This window comes from Gopherus evgoodei, chromosome 17 (genome assembly GCF_007399415.2).
Source record: "Gopherus evgoodei ecotype Sinaloan lineage chromosome 17, rGopEvg1_v1.p, whole genome shotgun sequence".
NCBI lineage: Eukaryota > Metazoa > Chordata > Testudines > Testudinidae > Gopherus > Gopherus evgoodei.
Genome location: NC_044338.1, coordinates 663,014 through 688,015, shown reverse-complemented (window position 1 = coordinate 688,015; position 25,002 = coordinate 663,014). Strand labels below are relative to the sequence as shown.

Genomic DNA, 25,002 nt, shown 5'->3' with positions numbered 1-25,002 from the left:
CAAGTCAAACACCTTACAGAAGCCTAAGTATATTACATCAACACTATGACCTTTATCAACCAAACTTTGTCTCATCAAAACAAGATATCAAGTTAGTTTGACCAGATCTATTTTCCATAATCCCTGTATTGATCTGCATTAAATTACATTACCCTCATTTAGTTCTTTATTAATTGACTACCATAATCAGCTACTCCGTTATTTTGTCTGTGATCAACATCAGACCGAAAGGTCAACTCATTTACCCTTTTTAAAAATTGGCAAATATTAGTCATCTTCTAGTCTCCTGGAACTTCTTCAGTACTCACAGATTTTGAAAAATCAACATTAATGGTCCAGCAAGCTCCTTATCCAGCTCTTTTAAAGCTCTTAGATGCAAGTTATCTGGACCTGTTGATTTTAAAATGCCTAACTGTAGTAGCTTCTGTTTAACATCCTCCAGAGATACGAGTGGACTGGAAAGAGTTTTATCATCACCCTATGATGAGATTGCATGATGTTTTTTCTCCAGTATATTTAAAAAACTCCTTGTCCATTGCTGGCCATAGATTTCTCCTTCATCCCTTGGCTTCCCTTATAAATTTTCTACAGTTCTTACCTTCTAAATTATATTACTAACAGCTTCCCCTCTTCCATTTATCTATCTATCTATCTATAGATATATATATCTATAGATATAAAGTACACACACACACACGGAGTTGTTTTTTTTACAGCTGCCTTCACTTCCTCTCTAACCCAATTAGTTTTTTGATCAGCAGAGCCTTTTTTCCTGGTTTGTGGCTTTTTGGGGGGCATCTACTAAGGGATTCTTAAATGATTCCCAGCTATCATTCACCGTTTACTGATTAAATTCTTCCTTGCAGGTGATTTGGTTCATACTTGTTTTCAGCTTTGTGAAATTGGCCCTCTTAAAGTACCAAGAATATATATAACTGGTCTGAAGTTCGTCACATTTATAATGTGCAAGGAGAATAAACTCGTGATCATGCCCACCTAAGCTATCATTAACTTTTAGTTTTGTGATCAGTTCCTCTATCTGTTAAGACAAGGTCTAATATAGAATTCTCCCACGTTGACTGCAAGTTTTTGAGTTAGGAATGTTTAGAAAGTCCCAAGGATGTTTTAGTATTAGCAGCATGAGAACACCAGCATGTGTCACTCAGACTGATGTCCCCCAGGCCTGTGCAGGTTTCTTCCTGCGTTACAGAAAGGTGCGTAAGGAGGCCATCATCCTTTTCCCATAAGTAAAACTACTGCCCATCTTGCCCCAGCCCATGCATGCAGCCACACCGCACACCCCAGCACCACACACAGAAAGGCTCCTCTCATGGTCTCGTTCAAAGGGTTTATTGGAATTAATATTACATCTATTGCAAATGGTTAATAGGCAACAAAGGACAGAGCTCCCCTCCCCTCCCCAAATGGAGGGAGAGCAAGGGACTAAGTGCTCATCTCCCCCACCCTCCATCTGCAAGCATAGGGCAGTGGGAAGTAGAGACCCCACCCCCCACCAGCAGTGGGTAGCCCCGGGACTCCCACCTGGGCAGGATGACAGCCCTTCCCCACAGTCTCTAAGCTCCACCCAGAGCCAGCAGGAGTTGCCCAGTCTCCTTCCCTCCACCTCCACCAGGTGGAGTGTTAATCTCAGGCCAGGCCCCTCTCATCAGGCTCCCAACTCCTCAGCACCATTCTGCAAAGTCTCAGAGTAGCTCAAGAGACTGAGAGGGAGCCTGCAGGAGAACGAAGCCATGGGGTATGGACAGGCAGCTACCCTCACTGATGGGCCCAGGGAATGCCCTCTTCCCCCCCAGACACAACTCAAGCACTGCTGCCTGGAGAGGGCTGTTCTAGCCACGGAGTTCTGGGGCAGAGGGCAGCACTTTGCGGGTGCAAGGCATGCTGGGTCCTGCCCCTCGCTGTCCTAAACCTGTAGGGTAGAGTGTGAGGTATGACAGCAAAGAGGGGCTCAAGCTACCCTCCTCCGTGAGCCTGAACTCCACCCAGCTCAGAGGGGGCCCCGCCTTCGAAAGGAGCAGCCAACAGCCTCATTCCAGAGCACACAAAAGAAATCCCCTCCCTGCCATCACGGGGAACATGGATCTGCCTCTTCTGGGACAGGAGCTAGGGAAAGAGGTACATTCCCCCCCCACTCCAGGAGCACGCAGAGATTCGGGGCAGAGGGCCTGGCTGGGAGCCTGAAACCCCCCAGACAGATCTAGTTCTTGCCTTCCCTGGCAGCTGGGGCTGCCCCACCCCTCTGCAGGCACATTCCCACCCTCAAAGAGGGGGTAAATGGCTGGCTTGGCTACCCGCCACTGCCCTAGGATCAACGAGAAGCCACAGTGGGTGCTGGGAAGGGTTCCCAGATGGATGCCATGGCAGGGGTGGGGTTGTTAATAGGACTGCAGCAGACTATAAAACAAACTGAGAAAAAGAACCCGTGTCCCTTCAGCCCTCACCTTCCAGGACAACCAAATAGCTCAGTGCCCTACAGGCCCCATAGGCGAGCATGCCCAAAACCAGGCAGTTCCCAGGCTCAGCTGGCCCCACCCCTTTGTGACTTTCCAGCAATTCTGGGATAGAGTGTGGAGGGCAGCAGCTGTGTTTCTCTTACCAAGCGCTTCCTCTCACTCCTGTGCTGGAGGGAGGCGGGAGAACACCCAGAGTCTACCCTTCTCTCGAGAGCAGCTCAGTCCCGGGCGAGTCAGGCACACACGGTGTGGAAGGCTCCAGGCCTCTTGCAGGGGGCTGATGCTGCCCTGCAATGCCCAGATTTCTCCCAGTAGCAGTGGAGGTTCCTCCATTATGGCTTTTTCAAATGCAGGCAGGGGTTGGGGATGATTTACTGAGAACTCCTTAACAAGTATGCTCCCCTGTATCTTGTATCCCGGAGAAATACCTCACCTCCTTTCCCCCATGAGCGAAGATATTGGCCTTACGTGCTACTACCAGAGCTAGTGGAACTGACTGCACAGGGCACCAGGCAGATAGGCCATGGAGGCCACTATGCCAGGAGACGTATCACTCCATTATCAGAACCCAAGAGGAGATGACATTTAGTGGGCAACACAGCCAGGCTGGTCAGGGTGCCCCGGAAGTTCTCTGAGCTCAATTTGGTCGTGGTGGTGGGGAAGGCTGATGACTCCAGCATGGAGTAGACGCCAATCTTGTTGGCCACAGTGCCGGTCACCACTTCACTGCCGTAGAGGTCAAAGGCATGGATGGGGTCAGAAGCAGATTTATACTGATGCAAAGGCTTCTGCTCCAGTTCCTTCCAGACAGTCAGGGAGTGATCAGAAGATGAGCTGATTAGCACACTGCCCTCTGCAGCCTGCAGGAGAGAAAGTGCCAGTGAATCAGTGTTTCTGCACTAAGACCACCCCTTGCCTGAGAGCCCAGCTCTTCTCTCCCCAGATCACAAGACGCTGACCCTGCAAACAGGAGTAGCACTGAGCGCCTCTCACCAGGTCACCTACAGCATCTCTTGCTGGCAAAACCTTGTCAGTCCTAGACACCCTCCCATCTCAGGCTCATGAGTGTAGTCTGGCAACTGGCATTCTCCCAAGGGACTAACTACAGCGTTCATCTCTGCCTTGTCTGACAGCCCTCTCCCTGCACATCGGGGGCTTGCCCCTTCCTCTGTCAGCCTGTTACTGTCACAGAGTGGGCACCACTGCCAGACTCTCTCCTCCCCAAGCCCAGGTCCCCAAAGCACAACCCCGCTCAGGGCCCAGCTGAGACCATGCAACACACTGCGGCTGCTGCACTCTGGCTACCAGTGCTGTGAGAGAGTAAACAACCCACACAGGCGAACTTTGTTTAACCTGAACTGGGTCAAGGACACAAAAACGCCAGTGCTGTTCCCTCAGGGCAGGTAAATATGGACAAGAGTTACTCATTAGAATGAGGTCCTGAGCCAGGAGGGGCCACAAGCCTCAGGGAGAGAGAGCAGCACTCTCCCATCCTCCCCAGCTCACGTGTATGTCCTGCCCCTCACAATGTCCACACCTGCTCATCAGCAAGGAGACCAGCGATCAGCTGGCTCAGACAGAACGTGAGCTGGAAGAACCTAGTGCACCAAAAGTCACTGACAGCCCCAATCCCAAGGCAAAGCCCTGGGAAGGGCGCGACAGGGGTGGCCTTAAAATAAAAAATAAGTCAACCAAGAGCTGAAAAGACTTCTGAGGAGTGGGGGAAAGATGACAAATGGGCATGTCTACCCACTGCCCTCTGAATACTGCAGGAGCCACCGGCAGCAGGACACCCCACCACAGCCCTGTTTTTCCACTGCCGCAAGGCTCAGCAGGATCCGCACAGCCAGCTCTCAGCCTTTAGCGCCGTCTGCAGGGCAACCTGAGCCCTATTCCAGCCTCTCACCTTTATCTGCAGGATGTCTCCCTCATGGGCTGGCCACCCCCTCAAGATGAGCCCAGTCCTGGTGTCCAACAGCACAATAAATCCAGATGAGAAGCCAGCCATTACACTGCGCCCGCTGGGACTGACAGCCAAGCAGCGGATTAGCCCAGCGCTCACGCCACTGGCCAGGCGGAACTCGTGCTACAGGAGACAGGTACAGGCAGGAGTAGCCCCAGTTACTGAGTGACAGGAGAGGATGCAGGGAGGGCCTGGATGGCAGGCCTAGCTCACCAGCCTCCCCTTGTGGGTACCCAGGCATGCACGGACTGGGAGTAGCAATAACTGGCCATACAAGCACCTGGGAGGTAGGTACAGGTGTGGAACAGATCAGGGAGAGGGTGGCCCACAACGTCTAGAGATAGCAAAGACCCCGGTACCTGTAATCCTGGCTTCCTGTGGTCAATGAAGCGCAGCACAGAGTCTGCACTGGCCACAGAGATGCTGCTGTGGGGAGAGGGCATGGTGGTCACGGCAGTGATGGGAACTTTGCTGTCCAATGCATCAAAGGTCCGGAGAAGTTTACCTTTGAAAAGAACAAGCTGAGTGCACCAGTGCAGCCTGCCTACCTCACAGCAGCAGGGCAGGATAACTGCTCCCGGAACCAAAAGACGATTCCAGTCCTTGTGTGCATCTCATCACTGCACTGCTGCAAGGACACCCATGATGTCAGGAGGGCGGGGAGGGAGAAGGAAGGGAACAGAGCAGTCTCTAGGGAAAATCATCTGGAACCAGCAACCCAGGACACCACTAATCCAGTCTCCTGCCTCTAGTGGCAGACTAGACTTGCTGCTTCAGAGCAAGGGACCCCCTCTGTTGTATAGGTAAGACTCTGCCAGGAGCAGGAGGAGAACAGAATCACTCTGTCTTACTCTGCATAGAGGCCCCAGCCAGCTGTTCCTCATGAAATGGAGAGGGCAGGGCTGGATTTCCTATAGGTGCAGATGTACAGATTTAGCCTGGTCCTTCTCCGTAAGTGTAAGCTGACCTACTGAGTACAGCTCAGCCTCTCACTCTTCTCCTGGCTTCTCCTCTCTACAAACACTGCACCAGCCGACGCCCCCTCACCTGTGAACTGGTCCCAGACATGAACAGTACCATCGCAGCTCACCACCTGCTGTGGGCCCTCCAGCTGGCTCACGTAGAAGACAGATTTCTTGTGCTGAGCATACGTGAGCCGTGGCTCCGTCTCGCTGGTGCCATCCCCAGAGTTGTAGAGGGGCCAGAGGCAGACAGTTTTATCTTTGCTGCCACTCAGGAAGAAGTCCTCACAGCTGAGTGGTGCCACACACTTGATGGCCCCCGTGTGCCCCAAGAAGCTCTGCAGTTTGATCTGGTGGAAGTGGAAGCGGGGGTCATGCTGGCTTACCCCGATCTCGTACTGCCAGTAGGCCAGCCAGTTCCCACATAGCATGTGAGCACTGCGGGGCAGATCCTGCTTCAGGACATTCTCACTGGCAGAAGAGGGGCAAAAACCATCAGCTCTGGGGCTGAAGCAGAGCGAGCCAGAACTCGCATGCTGTGTGTCCGCAGGGACTTGAATGCGGTTTCCCACCAGCATGCTCCCAAAGGTGCCCGAGTGACTGTCTTCATGGTGTTCGGAACTGGGTTCACTGCCTCGGGCATCCTGGTCCAAGCAGGCTGTACCCAGTGCTGGCTCCTGACTGACCAAAGGCAGGCTCTTTGGGTTCACGCTCTCCAGGTACAAGTTGGCCAGTCTCCCAACCAGCAAGTGGTTAGGGACAATCATCCGGATAACATCACCTGAAAGTACAGAGCACAGCTCTAGGAGAAGGAACCTCTCCCCAGCCTCCCCATCTCCCTCAGCAAGAGCACAAGGCTCACAGAGCATCTAGTATTCTGCTGGCCCAGGGCCCGCTCCAGATACCGTCACCCACATGTCCTTCCTGGTCAGAGGGGCAGGGAGATCTTCCATCCCCTGCAGGAAGGGCAAGGCCCATATGATGTCCTAAGGGTTTATTCCTGTCCGTCAAGGCTGCATTATGGTTCAGGGCTCATGCACAGAGCAGATGCTGCACTTGGACCCCAGGCCAGGCACGTAACACAGAGTGCAAGGCAAGGACTGTTGGCATGAGGCCCCAGCAGCAGAGAGGAGGTAGCTGAAGTATACCTAGCAGGCAAGAGAAGGGGACATAGGTGGTGTAGGCCATCTCTGGGCTAAAAACTTTCTGTAACTCTGCCAGCGTGGCGGGGCCCAGGGGCAGCACTCTCCCATCTGAGAAGGACACCTCCAGCTCAGGCATCTCACCAGGGCTCAGTGACTCTGAAGACAGACCCTGAAGAAGAGAAGACAGATGATTTCCAGTGAGACCAGCCCCTCACGCATGCCATGGGCACCAAGGACTGCAATGTCCTTGTGCCCACAGCCCCATGGGGAAGAGGGAGACAGAAGCCATTGACCGTCACTAACCTGCTCTTGCAGTTCCTGCAGCAGCGAGAAAGCCCCAAAGAAGGTTCCTACAGTGTCACTCAAGTGCTGCTGCACCATCTCCTGCCCAATCCGCAGGCAGATCAGGGCAATTAAACTGATGGTCTTAACACACAAGACAGTGCGGGCCTGGGCACCACTAGGGAAACTGAAGAGAACACATCAGTCACCATCCCGCCCCACAGACCAACAGTGTGCACCCATTTAGTGGTTCTTGCCCTACAGGTGCATAGGGGAGGGACAGCACTGTCAGAGAGCTCCAGAGAGATTAACTCAGGATTGGCATAAGGAGAGCCCACCAGGGAGGGATGGGGCAGAATGGCAGCATGAGCCCCCATAGCCCTGAGCCCACCCCTGCCCAGGAGAGCTTTATCCCAACCCTTTAGATTGCACATGACTTTTTAATCCACACCAGGCAGAGGAAATGCCAGGGTTTGGTGGGTGCCGATTGGTCCCTGGGAGTGGTGGCTCTCTACACGCACCCAATGGCAGGTGAGGTCAGGAAGCCCAGTACTGGGAGCAGGACATCCTGGCTGATCTTGGGGAGAATGTCCATCAGGGTGGTATCTGAAAGGCATACGATTATCTTCTGGGTCAGAGTCACAGCTGCCAGCAGCCCAGCCTCCTTCCTGCTGTTTAGTCGGCCAGAGCCAACCCCACTGCTAGGGGCAACCTGGAGGGCAGAAAGAAGAATCGAGCAGCCGTAAGCTCTCTCCATTACCACCTCCCATCCCGTGGTTACCAGCCTCCCTGCATAGGTTGGACAAGCCACATTCTGGAGCAGTTCCCAAGGAATTCATGCTTGCACCTCTCAGCCTCCAGAGGAGCTTCCCACCCCTGCTCAAGCACCGAGCCCCACCAGGGACCAACAGACTTCAGGGCAAAGGCTGAGCCCAAAGCCCTCATCTGTTAGAAAGACCCTGAAGCCAGGAGGAGGGAGAGTGGTGAGAACAAAGCACTTCAATTCCATGGTACAGACAGTGTCTGCCTGCAGGACATTAAGGCCTGGAGTCTGAGTGGAGGAAGCAGAGAGAAAAGGATGCCCTGACCTGCCCCAGCCTTCAGTTTGCCCAGCACAGAGGCCTGAGCACCACTGGGCCATGCCAGGACGCTAGCAGAACATCCTAGGAACCGGACTCCTGGGCCAGTGTCATTCAAATGAGTGATATAGGATTTCAGCGCCAGCTCCTGGACCTGGCTCCATTCTGAGGGGCCAGCCCAGCATGCTTCAGAGCTGGAAGAGCAGCCTCTGCCCAGAACCCCCAGGTCAGACTTGGAATGTAAGTGACCATTTTCTCTGCCTTAAGGGCACTATCTACAGCAGAGCTCTGGCCACAGTTACATCGAAAAGCTTTTAATAATGCTAACACCAAAGGCATCCTTTCTAGATTATCCGCCCTTCAAACCATGCTCTTACCCAGGGGTGGCCACCCTGAGCCTGAGAAGGAGCCAGAATTTACCAATGAACATTGCCAAAGAGCCACAGTAATACGTCAGCAGCCCCCCATTAGCAGATCCCCACTCCCAGCACCTCCCACCCACCGGCAGCCCTGCCGATCAGCACCTCCCCACCATCCCCACACCTCCTGATCAGCTGTTTCATGGGGTGCAGGAGGCTGGTGGGGGTGGGGGAGGAGCGAGGGCCTAGCAGGCTCAGAGGAAAGAGTGAAATAGGAGCAGAGCCAGGGGTTGAGCAGTGAGTACCCCCTGGCATATTGGAAAGTTGGTGCCTGTAGCTCCAGCTCCTGAGCCAGCACAAGGAGCCACATGTTAACTTCTGAAGAGCTGCATGTGGCTCCGAAGCCACAGGCTGGCCAACCCCACTCTTACTCAAGACTAAGGGCAGAGACCTGTTCACACTGAAAATGGGAACAATTCTCGGTGGCAGCTTCCAATCATAAGCTATGTTTCTTCCCAGAACAGAGAGAGAGCGAGACAGACAGACAAGAGGCTAAAGCAAATCAGCTGTTAGCAGCTGGAGTTATGTTAGCAGCTGACTGGAGAAATTAAGAATCCCCTCCAGGGCAAATGGCTCACAGACAGCTGGTAGGGAAAAAGGGTTAGCTCAGCGACTCCCAGGCTCCTATGCTGACCACTTGCATGCTAAAGCTGCTTGAAAGTTTCCATAAAGTTTTTATTGAAAAGTGGCCTTTTTTCAAAACCAAAATTTCCCACAGAAATACAATCAGCATTGTCAAAGTTTTTCATGAACTGCTATGCCATTCCCCACCCACAATTTTTAATCAAAAAATGTTAGGAAAATGGTTACTGAAATTCTTCATGCAGCAAGAGTCTGTAAGTAGAAAAGTAACAACTAATTTAAAAGAATAAAAATGGGTCTGTTTTGAACACCTCAAAACAAAATCAAGGTTGATTTTTTTTAAACAGGTTACCATTTTTTGATCACCTCTACTGAACACTGTGCCAAATAATCAACAGGAGCAACTAAGAATTTCAAACCAAGAAGCCTGCAAATCTTGCTAATCTTTCAGTATGGGGAATTGAGAGGCAGACGCCTTCAACCACTCCTGGGCCTGTCCCATATGTACGGAGTGCAGAACTCTTACACCAAGAGCTCCTGGAGAGCGAGGGTTTCCAAACAGGAAATCCCTACATTGCACCCATGGGCATCACTGACAGGAAGTGGGAACTCACTCCTGGAACAGGTAGTTCTGGCTCTGGCTGCATCAGCAAAGTGCTCTCCCTGCCAACTCCCAGCCAAGCAGCAGCCCAGCAGGACACTGCTCATCTTACAATGCCCAGGATTAAACACAGCGAAGGCGTGTGCTCTGGAGACTAGCAGCGCTCTCAGTGGCACATGATAAGGGCCTGTGCTGTATATCATCCCTCCCGTGTGCGTGCAGCTCAACATTTGATGCAGCTCTCACTTCATCACATGTATGAACAACTACAAGTAAAAGAGAAAGACAGGGCACTGACCAGGTAGCTGATGTAGGGCAGGTACTGATAGGTCAGAACAGGCTCTCCATACAGGTATGCCATATATAGGAGACAGGCCAGGACCGGCTTGGACACCTGGTCCCCCAGCACTGGTCGCTTCTGGTAGATGTTTCCGGCATTCAGGGGACTGTTCTCCTCATTGCTTGGTACAAACTGCTGTCTGGTAGGACCTGCCAGAGAGACAGCTCAGTGAGCTGAGAGAGACACTGTGCTGAATCCCAAAGGGCACATCCACCCCAACACTCAGATGCGGGGCCTGTCCACACTGCCCCTGCCCCTACCCTCCAGCCATGCAGGTAGGTCTGCACCTTCCAGGGGAGGGCAGCATTCACAGCATATTGCTCTGGGGCACAGTCAGAGGAGCAGCCCTTCAAAGCACCTCTACAGCAGGTGGACGGACATTACCAATATAGCAGGATGTGAGGAGACGGAGCAGGTTCCTAGCAATGTAACGAGATGTCACAGTAGGGCCCAGTTTGGCCGAGAGCCACCTCACCATCTTACAGGCCGTGTCTGCAAAACAAGAGCGCAGAATGGAGAAGGAGCAATAACATACCACTCTGCAAACTGCCCAGACCCTGCCCATGGAACACTTAGAGCCTCAGTCCTCACCAGAGCTCGCCACATAGCTGACTCCTGACCTGCAGCATCACCTGGGCTTCTGTCAAGCACCCTGCCAACTGCATCAGCCAAGCAGCAACATCAAGTCTCCATTTGATAGGTTCAGATTTGCTCTGATTACCTTTCTGAATTCTCCAGGAGCACATCCAGAGCTGGTTCCAGCTCCTCATGCACAGGACTGGCTTCCCATCTCCCCCTTCCATTGCTGCACCAGGCACTCACCACTTCAGACAGATAGTATCTAAGTGCAGCTCTTACCCAGGAGAATCGTCTGCTCTTTATCTTCAGAGTGGTCATGCAGCTCCTGCTCATCCCCCTCCTCTGGCTCACTGTGATCATCAGCCAGGGCAGCATCCATGGAAGCACCAGTGCCACCTGACAGGGTAAGCTCTGTAGCAACTGTGGCCTCCTCCTCCTCCACCTCCACCTCTTCCTCTTCAGAGTCTTCACTCTGCTTCAGGTCCTGACTGCTGTCCACAGACTTCAGGCTACTCCTGTCCTTCTGGGAATCCCCATCTGCAGGTCTGTCCTCTCCCAGCGACACTTCACTGGCACTGCTTTTGTCACTCAGCTGCCCGAGGCTAAGCAATTCCTGCTCCTGACGCTGCAGAGACTCACTGACATAGAGGCCACTCTGGAAATCCTCGTTCTCTGGTAGATAGGCCTGGTCGTGGAAGCTGACTCCAGACATGTAATCCAAAAGGTCGAGTGCCGTGGAACCATGATCCACATCCATTTTGATCTCTTCCCCAAACGCACAGGAAACTGGACTGCCTCCTCCACTCTCCTCATCTTCTGCCGTTCCCAGAAGGGACTTACTTTCTTCCTGGGAGCTCTCAACGCCAACAAGGATCTGCAGGATGTGAGCCAGCAGATTAGAGAGGAAGGACTGCAGCCCCAGACGCACCATTAACTGAGCCACAAAGCAGTCTGTGTACAGGTAAAACCGGCCATGGAGGCAGCAGGGATTCTCATATGCACCAATCAAGGGCTTGAGCAGGTATTTGTTTGCATTCTTGGGGCCCAAGGCTTTAGCTATGGGTTCAAACAGGTACCAGGCTGTATAGACTGCAGTGTTCTCCTCCGACATCAGAGATAAGATGAAGGGCAGCAGGATCTCCAGGCCTTCAGGAGTGATTTCACAGAGGATCCCCTCCAGTTGCTGGCACAGCTGGAAAACAAGCTCACGGCCTTGACACTCATCCTCCACTTTCTTTGACTGGTAGGTGAAAATGAATTTGTGCAGAGATGGGAAATATGGAGGGAAGGGAACAACTGAGCTGAAAGGGCTAAGGAACTGCGAGGGGCTGGGTGGTGGGAGACCCTGGGAAACAGGGTTGTACTCAAAAAGCTGGACTCGGTCCTTGGCCACCTTGTTCTTTAGAAGTCTCCCCTCAGGCATGTTCAGCTGCAGCAAAGTATCCAGCATGTGCTGGAGTGGGGCTGGGATCTCCTTCGGGTGATACTGGCAAAGATTCCGAATGGTCAGGAACCGCTCCAGCAGAGATGCGTCTGGCTTCAGGGTGCGTACCCTTGGCGCAAACACAACCTCAGCTATCAGAACTCCCAGTGCCTGCATGTCTCTCTGGAAAAGATCTGAGAGGCCCAGCGGCAGCTCCATCAGCGGCTGCTCCATCAGCTCCATCTCACTGTTTAAGCCTTTAACCAAGAAGTTGTCCAGTTTTTCCAGCTCCTCCAGGGCCTGGACAGGATTAAAACCCTCAGGAAGCATAATCTTCATCTTGTCCCTTTCCACTTGAGCCACACCAGACTTACTCCTTCGATTAGGCCGGACACTTGAGGTTTTGCCTTCTGTAGCGTAGGCAGGGAGGTTGGAGGGCTGAGCTGAAGGCGTGCAGGGACAGGGCTGGTCAGCGGCTCTGCCAGCTGCAGGAATGGAATCCAGAGCTTCAGTGCCTTGCTCCAAATCATCCTCACCGCTGATGGATTTTTCACCAGACCAGCTGGTTTCACAAGGTGTGGCTTCCAAGACCAGCCCATTAACTCCATCACCCATCTGACCCTGGACATCCTCTAGGACTATTGTCTCTCTGGCATTCTGGATGAGAGGTCGAGCAATGACTGGAGCTTCAGCAGGAACGTATGCAAGTCCCACCATGCGTCTGGGATGTGGCTGGTCAAAGAGCTGCACCACTCCATAGCTGGTCAGATGGGTGTGGTTGTCTACCAGATGGAGGCAGACGTTTTTCTCTTTGACAGCATCCTTCCCCAGCAGCTTGTAGCCAAAAGTGAGGTCAATCCAGTGGTGGAGATCCTGAGAGACCTCTCCGCTCTCCAGCAGCATGCGATGGACTTCAATGAACTCTTCATAGGAGTTGCACCAGGATGGCACATCCAGGTCAGGCATGTCAGAATGAATGGATTTAAAGATGGTGGGGTCTGTGTAGAACTCAGGGATACACTCATCTGGAGTCCAGCTCTGCATGCGCTCCATGCTGGCTGGGTATTCGTTCGGCTCCCATTGCGATCTCACATGACAGCAGAGCACAGCCTTGGGTGTCCTCCGGGCAGTGTAGACATAGTAGGTGATGTCTGAGAGGACATCGGAGATGTGGTGGGGCACATGGAGCTGTTCTCCACTTGATCCTCCAGCTGCAAATGCCTGCTTGGTCATCTCATAGGTGAAGTCCAACTGCTTGTCTCCTTTATTGAGGCGGAACTTGGATTTTCTTAGGTCTCTGAACTTGCCATTTTTGGTGGTGAAATCCACCACCCAGGGGAGAACTGGGTGGTAGTTGGGGTCTCCCATTCTCCGTCCAGACAGACGATTCAGCTGCATAAGGTAGTGGAAGTTACTGACTCGCCCATGCACCCAATCCAGCACAAGGCCCCTGAGCTCCTCCTGGCAAGCTATGCGCCTACCCTCCTTCCCAGTCCACTCCACAGCCCTGCTTTTCTCAGCCCTTTGTTCTTCATCAGCTCTCAGATCCCTCTCTTCCTCCTCCAGTTTCTCATACTCGCGGAGGTTAATTCTGAGCTGGCTGCACAGCTTCTCATCAACTGCCACATCACGAAGGGAGACGGGACCACATGCCAGCCCCGCTTGGTGACAGGCCCTCATGGCCTGCAGGACATGGAAGAGGATGAAAAGGACCTTGGCATGGCTGTTGGTGAGCTTCGCAGGGCTGAAGGTCACAATGTCATGCAAGCAATACTGCACATATGGATAGATGATGTATAGCATGTTGGCTGACTCCAGAAGAGCTTCTGCTTGGAGGATGTTTGGGCAGGAGGACATCCCCTTTGTGGCTGTAGAACAGTCTTTGCCAGTAGAGGCATACTGGACGCTCCTACCCACCTGGAGAAAAGGGCAGCCATAGATCTTCTGAAGAGCCACTCTGAGCAGGTCCAGGGCCAGCACTGTGGGCGGTGTGTGAGCATGACAGTACGGCTGCACATACAGGCGGTGAGCTCTACGCCACAAGTTTCTATAATTCTGGGAAGCAACATTCTGCATGAACCCATGGAGTGTTTCCAAGCGCCCGTTCCGATCGTCCTGCGCACTGTCGTGCAGAGTCAGTGGATAAGCCAACCTCTCTTTCCTCAGACCATGGATTTCCACTCTCGTCCAGCCAGCAGGCAGCTTCTGCACAGAGTGCTGAAGGAACGTCCTCACCTCCACCTCACTCAGCCCCTCAGGCCGGGGGCACAGAGTGGGCAGCACCTTGCGCTCCTTCAGGCTCACTAGCCACCTCACCGGGACAAAGGCAATGAGATGGGTCCCCTCAACAGCAGCAGTGAGCTGCCGGTGGTCAATATTCAGGTCTTTTTCCACTCTCCTAAGGAAGCACTCCATGCTGGTAAGGCACTGGCAGAGTTCCACAGCTCAGTGGTCTCTGCAGGAAACAGACACACTTTAAATGAGACAGGCAGCTTGGAGGCTGCGATTCCACCCATCCCCCTGGGGCTCTCGGACTCTCCTGGGTCACAGGGCAGATCTACATGCCTGGCAGCCCAGGCAGACAGACTCACACTAAGGGCTGGGGCTAGCGCTGCTGGAAGCAGGGAGTCCAGTGGCTCAGCATGCTGGGGGCTAGTTCAGCCTCTGCCTTCCCCAGACTAGCTCAAGCCCTGCTCGTGCGAGTCTGTCTGCCCTGGCTGGGAAGCTCACTCCCCGCCGCAGTGTAGCAGACCTGGAGCTCCTGAACGGGGGTCGCCTGAGGCGGGTGCCTCACCCCTCTGCCATGGCCACAGGGCTAGCCAATCTGCGCTCAGGAGGGCGGCGGCAGCGCCATTAAACCTGGGCAGGAGCGGCACACAGGCCAGCCCGGCCCCGGCCCCCCGCACCAGCCCGGTCGCTGCCAGCCCGGCCCCGGCCCCGGCTCCGGCCCCCCGCACCAACCCGGTCGCTGCCAGCCCGGCCCCGGCCCCGGCCCCGGCCCCGGCTCCCCGCACCAGCCCGGTCGCTGCTAGCCCAGCCCCAGCCCCGTCCCCGGCCCGGCGCTCCCTGCGGCAGCCGGGGGCTGCGAGGAGCCTGGGCCCGAGGAAGGGCCGGCGGCTCTAGGGGACGCGCGGCGGGGCGAGGAGCAGCCCCGAGCCCGGCGGGGGACACGGGACCGGGCCGGCCCCGGCCTCACCTGGGGCCGCGGCGCGGGGCTGCCCGGGCTGGGACGGGCCCGAGCCCTTAGCCCCAGCGGGCGGGGGCGGCCCGGGCCCGGGCCCCGGCCATGTTGGATCAGCTGATGCCGGTCACATGAGGCCACTTCTCCGGGAAACAAACTCCACGTGGCGGAGGCGCCGGGCCCGGCCCCATGTCCCGGCGGGGTGCGCAGAGCCCCGGGGCGGGGCGGGGCCTGGGGACGCGCTAGGGCTGCCCGGGGAAGGCCCGCGGTGTTTGGGAGTGAAGAGCAGCCGCAGAAAGCGGCCCGCGCCAGCAGCCCACCGGGGAGGCTTATGATCGTCCTTAGTTCTGGGTCCCCACCCTTGCTCCGGGCCCAGGGGACCCTAATTTCTAGCATACAAAGGACCTGAGGTTGCAGCTGGGTCATGCTAGTACCGGGCCTTTCCCTTCAGCCTTGAGCTCCCGCACAGGCTTGCCCCTGCGCCCACCTCCTTCACCTGGACACCGGGGGCCCACGGGTGCAGCCCCAGAAAACCAGCGTTCCAGTACTTCGCACGTGTGACCCCACTCCGGCCGCTGAGCACAAGCTGTGTGCTCTGCAACCTCCTGCTGAACAGACTCGATTCTGGTGCTGGACAGGGACAACCTTCCCCAAAACAGGGGTGGCCAGCTTAAAACCAGGTGAACGGCCTGCCATGGGCCCCCTGCCCCTCCATAGGCATGGCAGCCTCCACCTTTATCCAGCTTCTGGGGCCATCGCCACAGGGCTGCCAGATAGGTCCCAATAGCAATTCCCTGCATGTCTGGCCTGCCTCACCTTGGACAGCATCTTTTCATTCCCCAGCCTGGCCTGGGAAAGGGAGAGAAGCCGCAGCGAGGGCGAGTATTCGGCTGATGCTGTATAGAGAGAGACTGCTGTGCAGAATGAAACACTAGTGCAGGACCCATTGGGTTGTATGGCTGTGAGCCACGCTGGGCCAGAAGTGGTCAAGTCACTACAGAAACAAAAGCAGCACAGAACAACATGGTCCGCTCCTCCATCCACAGCAAGGAAGTGGGGAAGTGAGATGATGCGGTGTGGTCAGAGTAAACAGCCAGACAGCGCCCACGCAACTCTGCAGCATGCCGTGGCGCCGCTGACTTGCAACCTGGCCCTGCAGTTTCAGTCCTGAGCTCTCCAGACACCTCAATAGTGATTTTCAGCCTGGGACATCTAGCACATATCCTTCTCCCCCACCCAAATAAAGGCTACTGACCCATCCGTGTTCTCCATATTCTCTCCCTTCCCTAGACCCTCCCTCCCCACAGCAGGGTTTTCTAAGCTTTTAATTTGGGGGCTAATTAATGCCAGTGGGATGCTGAGCAGGGCTGGGAAGCAATCCCATCTGGCTCTTAGCACTTGGAGACCCTCTGATGAAAGGCAGAGGGGTTTTTATTAGTTTCACCTGTTGGAAGGTTTGGTGTAAGGCAGACAGTTTGATGCATGTTCATTTGCATGCACAGTGCAGGGCTGTGTGACACAGTCCTACAGCACCATGTTTTCAGCTAGGCTGCTTGTGTGTGGCATGGCCATGTACCATGCTGTGTGCACAGAGCCCTTTTCACAAACAGTCACTTCCACAGAGAAGCAATGGCTTATTTTCTCTCACCTGAATTAGGGACTTTGGGGATCCTGTGAGCTGACTGCGGGACCTGGGACAGAGGCAAGTGAAGTGGAGTGGCAGCTGCTCTGGGATCTGCCTGGTGGCCCAGAGAAAGAAACAGAGGAAGAGAGAAAGCAGAAGCTGGGAGCAACAGTGTCATGAATCCACTCCCTGCACCACCAGCACATCCTGTGAGCTCCTTGTTCAGGGCCCTGCAACCACGACAGCTTCCTATTTACTTGCTTACCTCAGCTTTAATGGGTAAGTGGGTTTTTGTTTTAGTGCAAGAAAAGATTCCAGGGTAAACAGGCAGCAACTATTAGCCCTGAGTAGGCAGGGCCCTCTCTAGGGGAGTGTCAGACACTGCATGATGTGGATTACTTTTAATGAGACGTTTCATTTGTGGAGGGCTAAGTTCATGGTGCTGAGCCTGCAGCCCTGTCTGTGTATTTCAGTTCCAGTCACACCTCCTTTCCTAGGCCTTGGGGTTTGGGATGCAATTTTCCTTTCTTTGCCCCACAACCTCTCAGTGGCACCTGCTCAGCTGCATCTGGTGCTGTGGCCACATGTTCCCAAGCTCCTGCTCTGGCCGCACCTGTTCTCATTGATATTGATTAAGGGACTTGTGCAACTTCTGCTGAGTAAATTATTTGTGGGGGTGAAACAACCTTCAAGGCAGCAGGAAGGTCAATGAAGAAACAAGGGACAAAACAGGCTGTAAATCACCATGGTGTGTCATTCAGGGGAAGCCCAGGTACTGATAGACACCCCCGCCCCCCAGGCAATTGGGATCAGCAGGAAGAGGTGTGGGATGGCCTGCCCTTTGGGCATTGGACCACCTTATATGGTGGCCAGTGCAGGATGCCTAATCCACCTGCAGTGCTGTCCCCTGGGGACATATTTCTGCCTGACCCCTTCCTGGGATCAGTTTATAGCCTGGAGCAAAGAGATCAATGGCTCTTGGTTGTTGTGCCCCTGCTGGCATCACTTCAGGTGCTTTTCTCATTCACGTTCCAAACAAAGCAATGTTCAGGGAGCATTAAGCCTGCCTAGTAAAGCACTCCTAGATCAGAAAGGCCAATGACCCACATGCACCCTTAACCCAGTCTCGGGCATGCCTGCTTACCTACCGCACTCACGCTTATATACTGTTTCTCCCACCAGACAATAGAGACTAATCTGTGAGCACTACCAAAGCCATCTCTGTGCTGTGGCCTGGCCTGGACCCTGACTGGGAGGCCTCCAAGACATGGTGATTGGGAAGGTCTTTGGAGTAAGGTTTTTGCCTTGTGGGTGGAGGGGTTTGGAGCCAGGGATTTAGTCCCTGGGAGCCGGTCTAGGTTTGCTTTTTGGCCGGACTGTCGCATGCATTGGAGGCGTGATCAGAGGGTTCCCCTGTGGAATGTCATCAGTGGTTATGTGTGTAAGAGAGGCACCCAAATGCCTTAGAGGATGGTGGGATAGACACTGCTTCTTGCTGCTCTGGTGCCCTATGTCCACACTAGACTGTCTTGGTCTAGTCGTCAGCTGTCATGCTGCCTGTGTGGTGGTTTGTGAGTGCCAAGGGGTGAGCTGCGTGCTGGGTGTGTAGGGCAAAGATGTGGCTGGCGGTGCTTCTAGAGGGAGGTGGTGCTCCACCTCTGCACAGGGCTGCTGAGGTGGGAAGCCATTCTCTGTGAGTGCAGCTGGGGATTTCGGCTGCTCCGCTGAGCGGGCTGGAAAGCACTGCCCAATTAACAATCCTGCTTTTTGCCCGTGCATCTGCCCTGGACATCCAGCCCTGGGTTGGAGCATTAGAAATGCTGCTGCTGAGGGCCAGAGCCTGAGAATAATGGACTGGAAATGTTAACTCCTCTTCTCTTCTGTATTTGCTCATGAGCTAAACATGAAATTGCAGGGGATGGAGCCTCTGGCCTGCATCAGTTCAGCATCACTGAGCCTCTGTCATGGCTTCCATCAGAAATCAAGTTATTCTCTCAAATGCACAGGTTGCTCTGAGTTGCAGAGCTCCTTGGGCAGCATCACTCTCTGCCCCCTCCCCAGGACTGCCACTGCCAGACCCTGCCCACTATGACGTCTCTTTCCCTGCCTGTGCCCAGGGCTGTCCTGCTGCAGGCTGCTGAACCTTCTGCAGAGAGTAGCCATTGGCCTTTGCTTTGGGTGTCCTGGGCTCTGTCTTCCTCAGGTTTCCCCTTCGCTTGGCCTGCTCTCCTGGGACTGGGGATGTTCTCACTTCTGTGCCCGGAGGGGTGCGTGCAGAGCGGTGAGGTGCCACCTGCCCCAGTGGCCAAGTGAAGCCTTTCTCCCCACAGCATCCTTCACACACACCCTCTCCAAGTCCTCCATCCCCTCACCCAAAGGGTTAGTCTGTAATGCACAATCTTTGATCTCTGTGGTTCTCTCTGCTTCTGGGACTGACGGAAACTGCCGCAGCTCCTCCTGCAGGCTGCTGCTTCCCACGCTGTAGCCACCCCCGCCCTCTCTCACTACCAAAGCAGAAGGTTGAAGCTTGCCATGCTAGAAACCTGTCCTCTCTGGAGGGAAGTCTGCTGAGGAAGTCCGGACAGTGTGGGCCCCGGGGCTCAGCTCCTTCCTCTCCTTAGGGCTGTGTGTGATTCAGACCCTCAGAGTCTGTAGAGGAGCAGGGACCTGTGATCCAAGAAGGCACTGTCCCGGCCATGCTGCCATGGGCGGGGGTGCTGGGCTTCCTCCTGCTGCTCATCCTCCTGCGTGTCTGGGTTTGGGTCCCAAGCAGCTCTGGGGCCCAGCTGGTCTGCAAGCCCTCTGCGCTGGCTGCCTTCCTGGAGAGCCAGTGTCAGGCCTTGAAAGGCCTATGCGAAGCCAGCTGGCCATGGAGGGCTCTCCCCTCCCTGCAGACACTGGCCAGTCTGATGGGGCCCCTGGATAGCAGGGTGCATTTCGTAAGGACCTACCTGCAGCTGAGTGATGAGGGGCTGGTGGCTCTGGACTGGGCAGTGGGGCCAGCACAGCAGGAGAGGAGGCAGACATCCAGCACCTGCAGCGCACTCGTCCTGCTGCTTGTCCCCAACTCCTTCGGGAAGGTCACCCGCAACATCAGCAAGGTAACGCGGGGGAGGGACTGGCAGTGACAGGCAACAGGGCTGGGCACCAGGAACTGCCTCCAAGCTCCAATCCCGGTTCTGCCACTGAGTTGCTGAGTAACCTTGGGCCAGTCACTTCCCCTCCCTGCACCTCAGTTTTCCCCTTTGTAGAAACAGGGACCCCGACCCCTTCAGCTACAGCTCAGAGAATTTTCTTAGACAAACAGTGACAGAATGCAGAGATGGAGCCAACCCCTGCCCCGAGGGGCAGAGCAATGTTGGGGGGACGACTCAGGGCAGAAGTGGGCTGTTTGGAGGGTTTGGAAGCATTGTGGCCTGTCTGGGGTGAGGCTGAGTGGGGGTGAGTGCTGTGCCTGGCTGGAGAACATGGGGGTCACACAGGATTTGGAAGGGTGTACGGTATTTAGGGAATTGCTGCACAACCCCTCCTCCCCCACCCCGCCACACACCAGGGAGGACAGGCTGTTCCTATCAGGCAGCTGCATGGAGCTCCAGTCTGTTTCCCAGCTGCCCAGTGCCTGGGGCAGAGGCTGTCTAACCGAGGCTGTGTATAAACCCCAGCAGTGTGTTCCTTGCCCAGCACCGAAGGGGTCCCCTAGCGATCGCTGCTAACTGATTTAGTGCCGAGATCTATCCTCCATCCTCCCACAAGCCCACTGACCCCATTTGCCCTTCAGCTTTGCTGCAGCCGCTGACAAGCTGAATCTACAGAGAAGACAGTGGATTCTCTTGGGCTCTGGGCTGGGAGACTTGGGTCTTTCTGGGCTTCCTTAAACGTCTCTTCACCTTACCAGAAATGAGCCTTAGCACCACCTCGCTACGGCCGGCCAGCAGCTCTGAGTGCAGTTAGAACAACACAGTCAGTACCAGCCAGAGAGCTCCCCAGCAAACTGCAGTCTCGGGTCAGAAAACGGGGAGCCTTGTACTCCCTTTGCTGCTCGATGCTACCGAGTCCAGGTTGCCCCCGCCAGTGGCACCCACACCTAGTGCTGCATGGCCCTGACTGCAGCATGGTGCATGTGCTGGGTCCATGTGTCACTTCTGGGTGCCCTTGCCCCCTCCACACCACTTAGTGCTGATATTCTTTAACAGCTTCATTCATGATTATTGGTATCTGAACCTCGCCCCAAGGTGGTGCCTACTGATAAGGGGTAAAGAAGATGCCAGTGAAATTTTCCAATGATGCTGAATTGGGAGGAGTTGCAAACAAAAGGAGCTAGGGAGATGGGAAGCATGGGCAGAAAATAACAAAATGCCATTGTGCGTGGAAAATGCAGCCAACCCACCTGACCATCTGGGGCAGAATCCTCCCTCTTGCAGGGAGGGTGAGGGGCAGGGCTCATTGACGTAGAGGTGAGTGGACAGTGTGTTGGAAAGCTGAATGGTCAGTGCTGTTTGGGGCTGTGCTGCAGCAAGAAGGGGGCTGTGGATGACTCCCCCGGGACTGTTGGCTTCACCCCATTAACCGATGGATTTATCCCAGTGGGAGAGGGCCAGAGATGGGCACATGACTGAGGTGGGGGTGGAGGGGCTGACGCGGAGATGAAAGGCACCAGCTGCTCAACGTGCTCTCTCATTTGGGTGCCTCAGCTTCCAACCAGCCCCCGTGAGAGCCTGCGGCTTTCCGACTTCAGTGGGTCCTCAGCACACTGGGAATCAGCCCAGTTGTCTCTGGTTGGATGCCCACATTAGTGAGCATATCTGCAAACCTCGGCCTGAATGTGGTGCCCAAGGCCAGGAGACAGGGACCAAGGCAGCTTGGCCAGGGATCAGGACACTGAGGAAAGGAAGAATGAGGCAAACGTTCCAGGCAGTGATACCATGGCACTGAGCAGAGGAACAGGCTTCTAAGACCCATTGCCTGGGTCCTGTCAAAGGACCATTTATAAAGCCATAGATAATGGCCACAGCGAAGAATCCTGACCTGGATTCCAGGTGTGATCGGAGGTTTCTCCTGTGTCTGAGCCCCTAACCCAGGGCTGTCCCTGGGCAGGGGGGGCGGGGGCAGAAATGATGGATTTGTCTCTTCCGGGACTGACCGCGCCAGCCAATCGCACCGGGCCCGGAGCAGTCACCCCGATTTGCACTACCCAAGGGACGGCTCTGCCCTAACCCACTAGCTGGTGGAGCAGGCTGGGGGTAGGGCCCTCGAGGTAGACAGGCTGCCCTTCCCTGTTGTTCAGAGTAAGCTCACAGTGACTCTTGTCTGGTTCTAGCTGTGTCACGTGGCGCTCCTTCATGGCTACCGTCCTGTTGTCTTTAACCGCCGTGGTCAGAATGGCTGCCCCCTAAGCACCACCACACTGCAGCCATATGGCGATCCTGCTGACCTGCGAGAAGCCATCCAGTACATCTGTTACCGGTGCCCAGGGGCCCTGCTCTTTGCAGTGGGGGAGAGCACTGGGGCAGGGCTCCTGTTCTCCTACCTGGGAGAATGTGGTTCCTCTAGCCATCTGACAGCTGCTGGCTGCATCTCCCCCATCTTTCACCCTCGGGGCTGGTTTGAAGCTGGGTGTCCCTGGCTATGGCAGCAACTCTTGCTCATGTCCCAGAAGGTGTGGCTCAGCCGGTAAGTGACTCATCTGTGGGTCTGTCTGGGATGGAGATGGACAGCATGTAATAAAGCAATGAGCCACAGCCTCCCAGCTCCACCATGCCTTGAGTGCAGTTTTGCAGTGCTCTGAGGGATCCCAGTGACTTTGCCCTTGTCTCCGGGACCCACATGAGATCCTGTGGGATCAGCAGGTAGGAGACAGAGCTGGTGACCCTAAGCTGTAGCTGGAGCAGTCCTGGTTAGTGAGAGTGCTTCTCAGCACAACGTGCAGAGCCCTGGGGGAGGTGGATGACGGGAGACGGCCTTTTCTGTCCCAGATAGAGCCATGGTGAGATGGTCCATTCAGCCCTGAGCTGCCCCATGCTCCATCAATGAACTTCCCCAGCGCAGGGAGCTGTCCCCCCTCCTCATTCTCCTGCTTGGGCTCTTACCAGTGTCTGTCTCCCCCAGGTTTGCCACGGTGCTAGGGGAGGTTCTGCCCCTGGATCGTTTCTTTGAGGGCCAGTCACTGAGGGAGCTGGAGGAGGTCTTGTTCTGCCAGTCCCAGACCTGGGACTTGTACTGGGAGAGGAACGACTCCCTACGGGATGTGGATGAGGTGGCAGTACCAGTGCTGTGCATCTGCAGCCAGGACGACCCTGTGTGTGGGGCCCCCAGGGACACTCTGCCCTTTGAGCTGTTTGAGACAAACCCCTACTTCTTCCTAGTGCTCACTCAGGGAGGCGGACACTGTGGCTTCTTCAAGGATAGCCTGTGTGGTGCCTTCTGGAGCCATGAGGTGCTGCTGCAGTTCTTCCACACCATTGTGGATTTCCTCCTCACAGAGGATAAACTGAGGGGCCAGGCCAAGAAGAGAGGGGCCAGGCCGGTGCTGAAGGTCACCCAGGGCAGAAGTGGCTGCAGGCAGGAGTCCTGCTGCCCCCACAATAGCCCTGACATTTACCGCTGGCAGCGCTCCTACACCCGCTGACAGCTGGTCTTCACTCGGCACCTGGAGGATGATCTGGTGAACTTTCCCGAGAGCCCCCATGCATGCTTGGAACTGTGACTCTTTGTAACAAGAACTGGGCCATCCCTAGGGTGGTGCAGGACCCGGGCCAGAAGTGACGAGGTTCGTCTCTTCCAGGACCGACCACACCGGCCAATCGCACTGGCCTGCGGGGCTTCCCGAAGCACAGGGCCTGGCAGAGTCACCCCAATTCACACTGTCCAAGGGACGGTTCAGAACAAGAACATAGTATTTCAGTGAACAAACGGATCATGTTAGATGATAACAGCAGCATGACAAAGGTGCTGCATCCTGGCTGGGTGTCCCCATCTCAGGTGCTGCCCTGTCAGAAGTGGTATTTGTGTCCCAGTGCCGAAGGCTCCTGGTCACGGTAATGTGATGTGTTTTTGTGCCTTTGCTGGTGGTTGCCAGGTGCTGTGATGTCCCAGTGCTAGAAGATTGGGGCCCAGCCAGGTGCTGTGCTGCAATGGAGCAGAGGGGCATGAATGATTCTTATTTATTTTGTAGCACCCGAATTTGTGCTTGGTGCTTCATGGAAGCCGTATAAAGACACAGGCCCTGCTGCAGTGAACATATCTCTAGGTTTTACATGTGTCCAAGCAAATGGTAGCTGAGAGGTGGGAGGGAGGCCAAGGGCTGCAGCAGAATGATCAGGGGCGACTCAGGGTCACTGCCTGGGCAGCATTTTGGGCCTGTTACTTTTTTTCCATATAAAAATAAGGACAGTAAAGCTTTAAAACAGTAACTGGCATAGATTCCCTTCCTGAGGCTGGGACTGCTGTACGTAGGTGGGTGATGCAGTGCTAGACACTCCTGGGTCCTCATCTGTAATGCACCCCTGGCGTGTAGTCGTACCTCCTTGCCGGTGTGTGCAGGCTAATCCTTCATTAATGTTACATGACAAGACTAAAGGATGCTTGAAATGTTATTTTAAGCTCAAAGACTGGTGTCTTCCTTTCTGTTCTACATCTCATGGGATCAGCAGACACTCATTCACAGACACAAGTGTGCGCACACTCAAGACACATGCACCCACAAGTTCGCGCACACACACACCACTGCACACTAATGGTCAGCTTAGGTAATGCTTACTACACATCGCAGCCAGACAGCTTAGCTCTGTCCCCATAGGGAAGCCACAAGGGTACTTTGTTCCTCCTAACAAACACCAGCACATTAAAAGTCCACCACAACCCCTGGCTGATGCCATGTTCCCCAAGTATTGCACCCAGGGCTGCCATGTTCCCATGTACCAGCATCGCAATGGAGGCAGAGGTAAGGTTGTCTGGGTGTGTCGTGTGGCAAGGGATGTCACGGGAAGACAAGGGACTTGTGTTCCAGTATAGGAAGGCCTGAGCCAATAACACAGATCCAGCGGCAGGAGGAAAACGTGTCCATTCTTTGATGGGCTGGAGTGCCTGACTCCTCTGTATGCAGCCTGGTGCACTACGGGGCAGTGAGCTGGTGAGAACAGCAGCATCATGAAGTGGGTGGATAAGGAGCCTGGGAGATGCCACTGGGAGCAGGGTGCTGAGGGGGGATGAGCAATGCCCTGGAACAGGTGCTGAGGGGGGATGATCATGCCCACGGGGAGATAGGTGAGACTGAGCTGCCTGTGGGCTTGACTATACTCACCTCTTTCCTGAGGGAACGCAGCTCCCCCAGTGCTGCTGTAGACAAGGTC

At 54.9% G+C, this 25,002-nt stretch overlaps 2 protein-coding genes across 8 annotated transcripts in view; one reads left to right on the top strand and one right to left on the bottom strand.

The window, feature by feature from the left end:
- Nucleotides 1–24,246, top strand: part of LOC115636335 (protein ABHD15-like) — a 575,307-nt gene extending 551,061 nt beyond the window's left edge. For 4 of the 6 annotated variants that reach the window (XM_030536294.1, XM_030536293.1, XM_030536292.1 and 1 more), the window contains exons 2-5: nucleotides 16,688–16,933; nucleotides 17,837–19,755; nucleotides 21,972–22,324; nucleotides 22,760–24,246. In XM_030536294.1, coding sequence (XP_030392154.1) covers nucleotides 19,351–19,755; nucleotides 21,972–22,324; nucleotides 22,760–23,279 — 1,278 coding nt within the window. In that variant the 5' untranslated portion in view covers nucleotides 16,688–16,933; nucleotides 17,837–19,350 and the 3' untranslated portion in view covers nucleotides 23,280–24,246. Of the gene's footprint in view, nucleotides 1–15,274; nucleotides 15,711–16,687; nucleotides 16,934–17,836; nucleotides 19,756–21,971; nucleotides 22,325–22,759 lie in introns of those variants that run through there. The other 2 variants (XM_030536289.1, XR_003996890.1) reach the window with 2 other exon arrangements.
- Nucleotides 1,334–15,124, bottom strand: WDR81 (WD repeat domain 81). Of its 2 annotated transcripts, none has more exons than XM_030536252.1 (11): nucleotides 15,046–15,124; nucleotides 10,706–14,304; nucleotides 10,232–10,339; nucleotides 9,806–9,996; nucleotides 7,348–7,538; nucleotides 6,848–7,013; nucleotides 6,548–6,713; nucleotides 5,485–6,180; nucleotides 4,797–4,942; nucleotides 4,381–4,560; nucleotides 1,334–3,334 (listed from the first exon to the last, which is right to left on the bottom strand). In XM_030536252.1, exons 2-11 carry the CDS (start codon nucleotides 14,262–14,264, stop codon nucleotides 3,008–3,010), a joined length of 5,730 nt encoding a protein of 1,909 aa, XP_030392112.1. In that variant the 5' UTR covers nucleotides 14,265–14,304; nucleotides 15,046–15,124; the 3' UTR covers nucleotides 1,334–3,007. The 2 variants fall into 2 exon arrangements, with proteins under 2 accessions (XP_030392112.1, XP_030392113.1); XM_030536253.1 differs by lacking the exon at nucleotides 15,046–15,124 and adding an exon at nucleotides 14,602–14,712.
- Nucleotides 24,247–25,002: the final 756 nt, after the last annotated feature.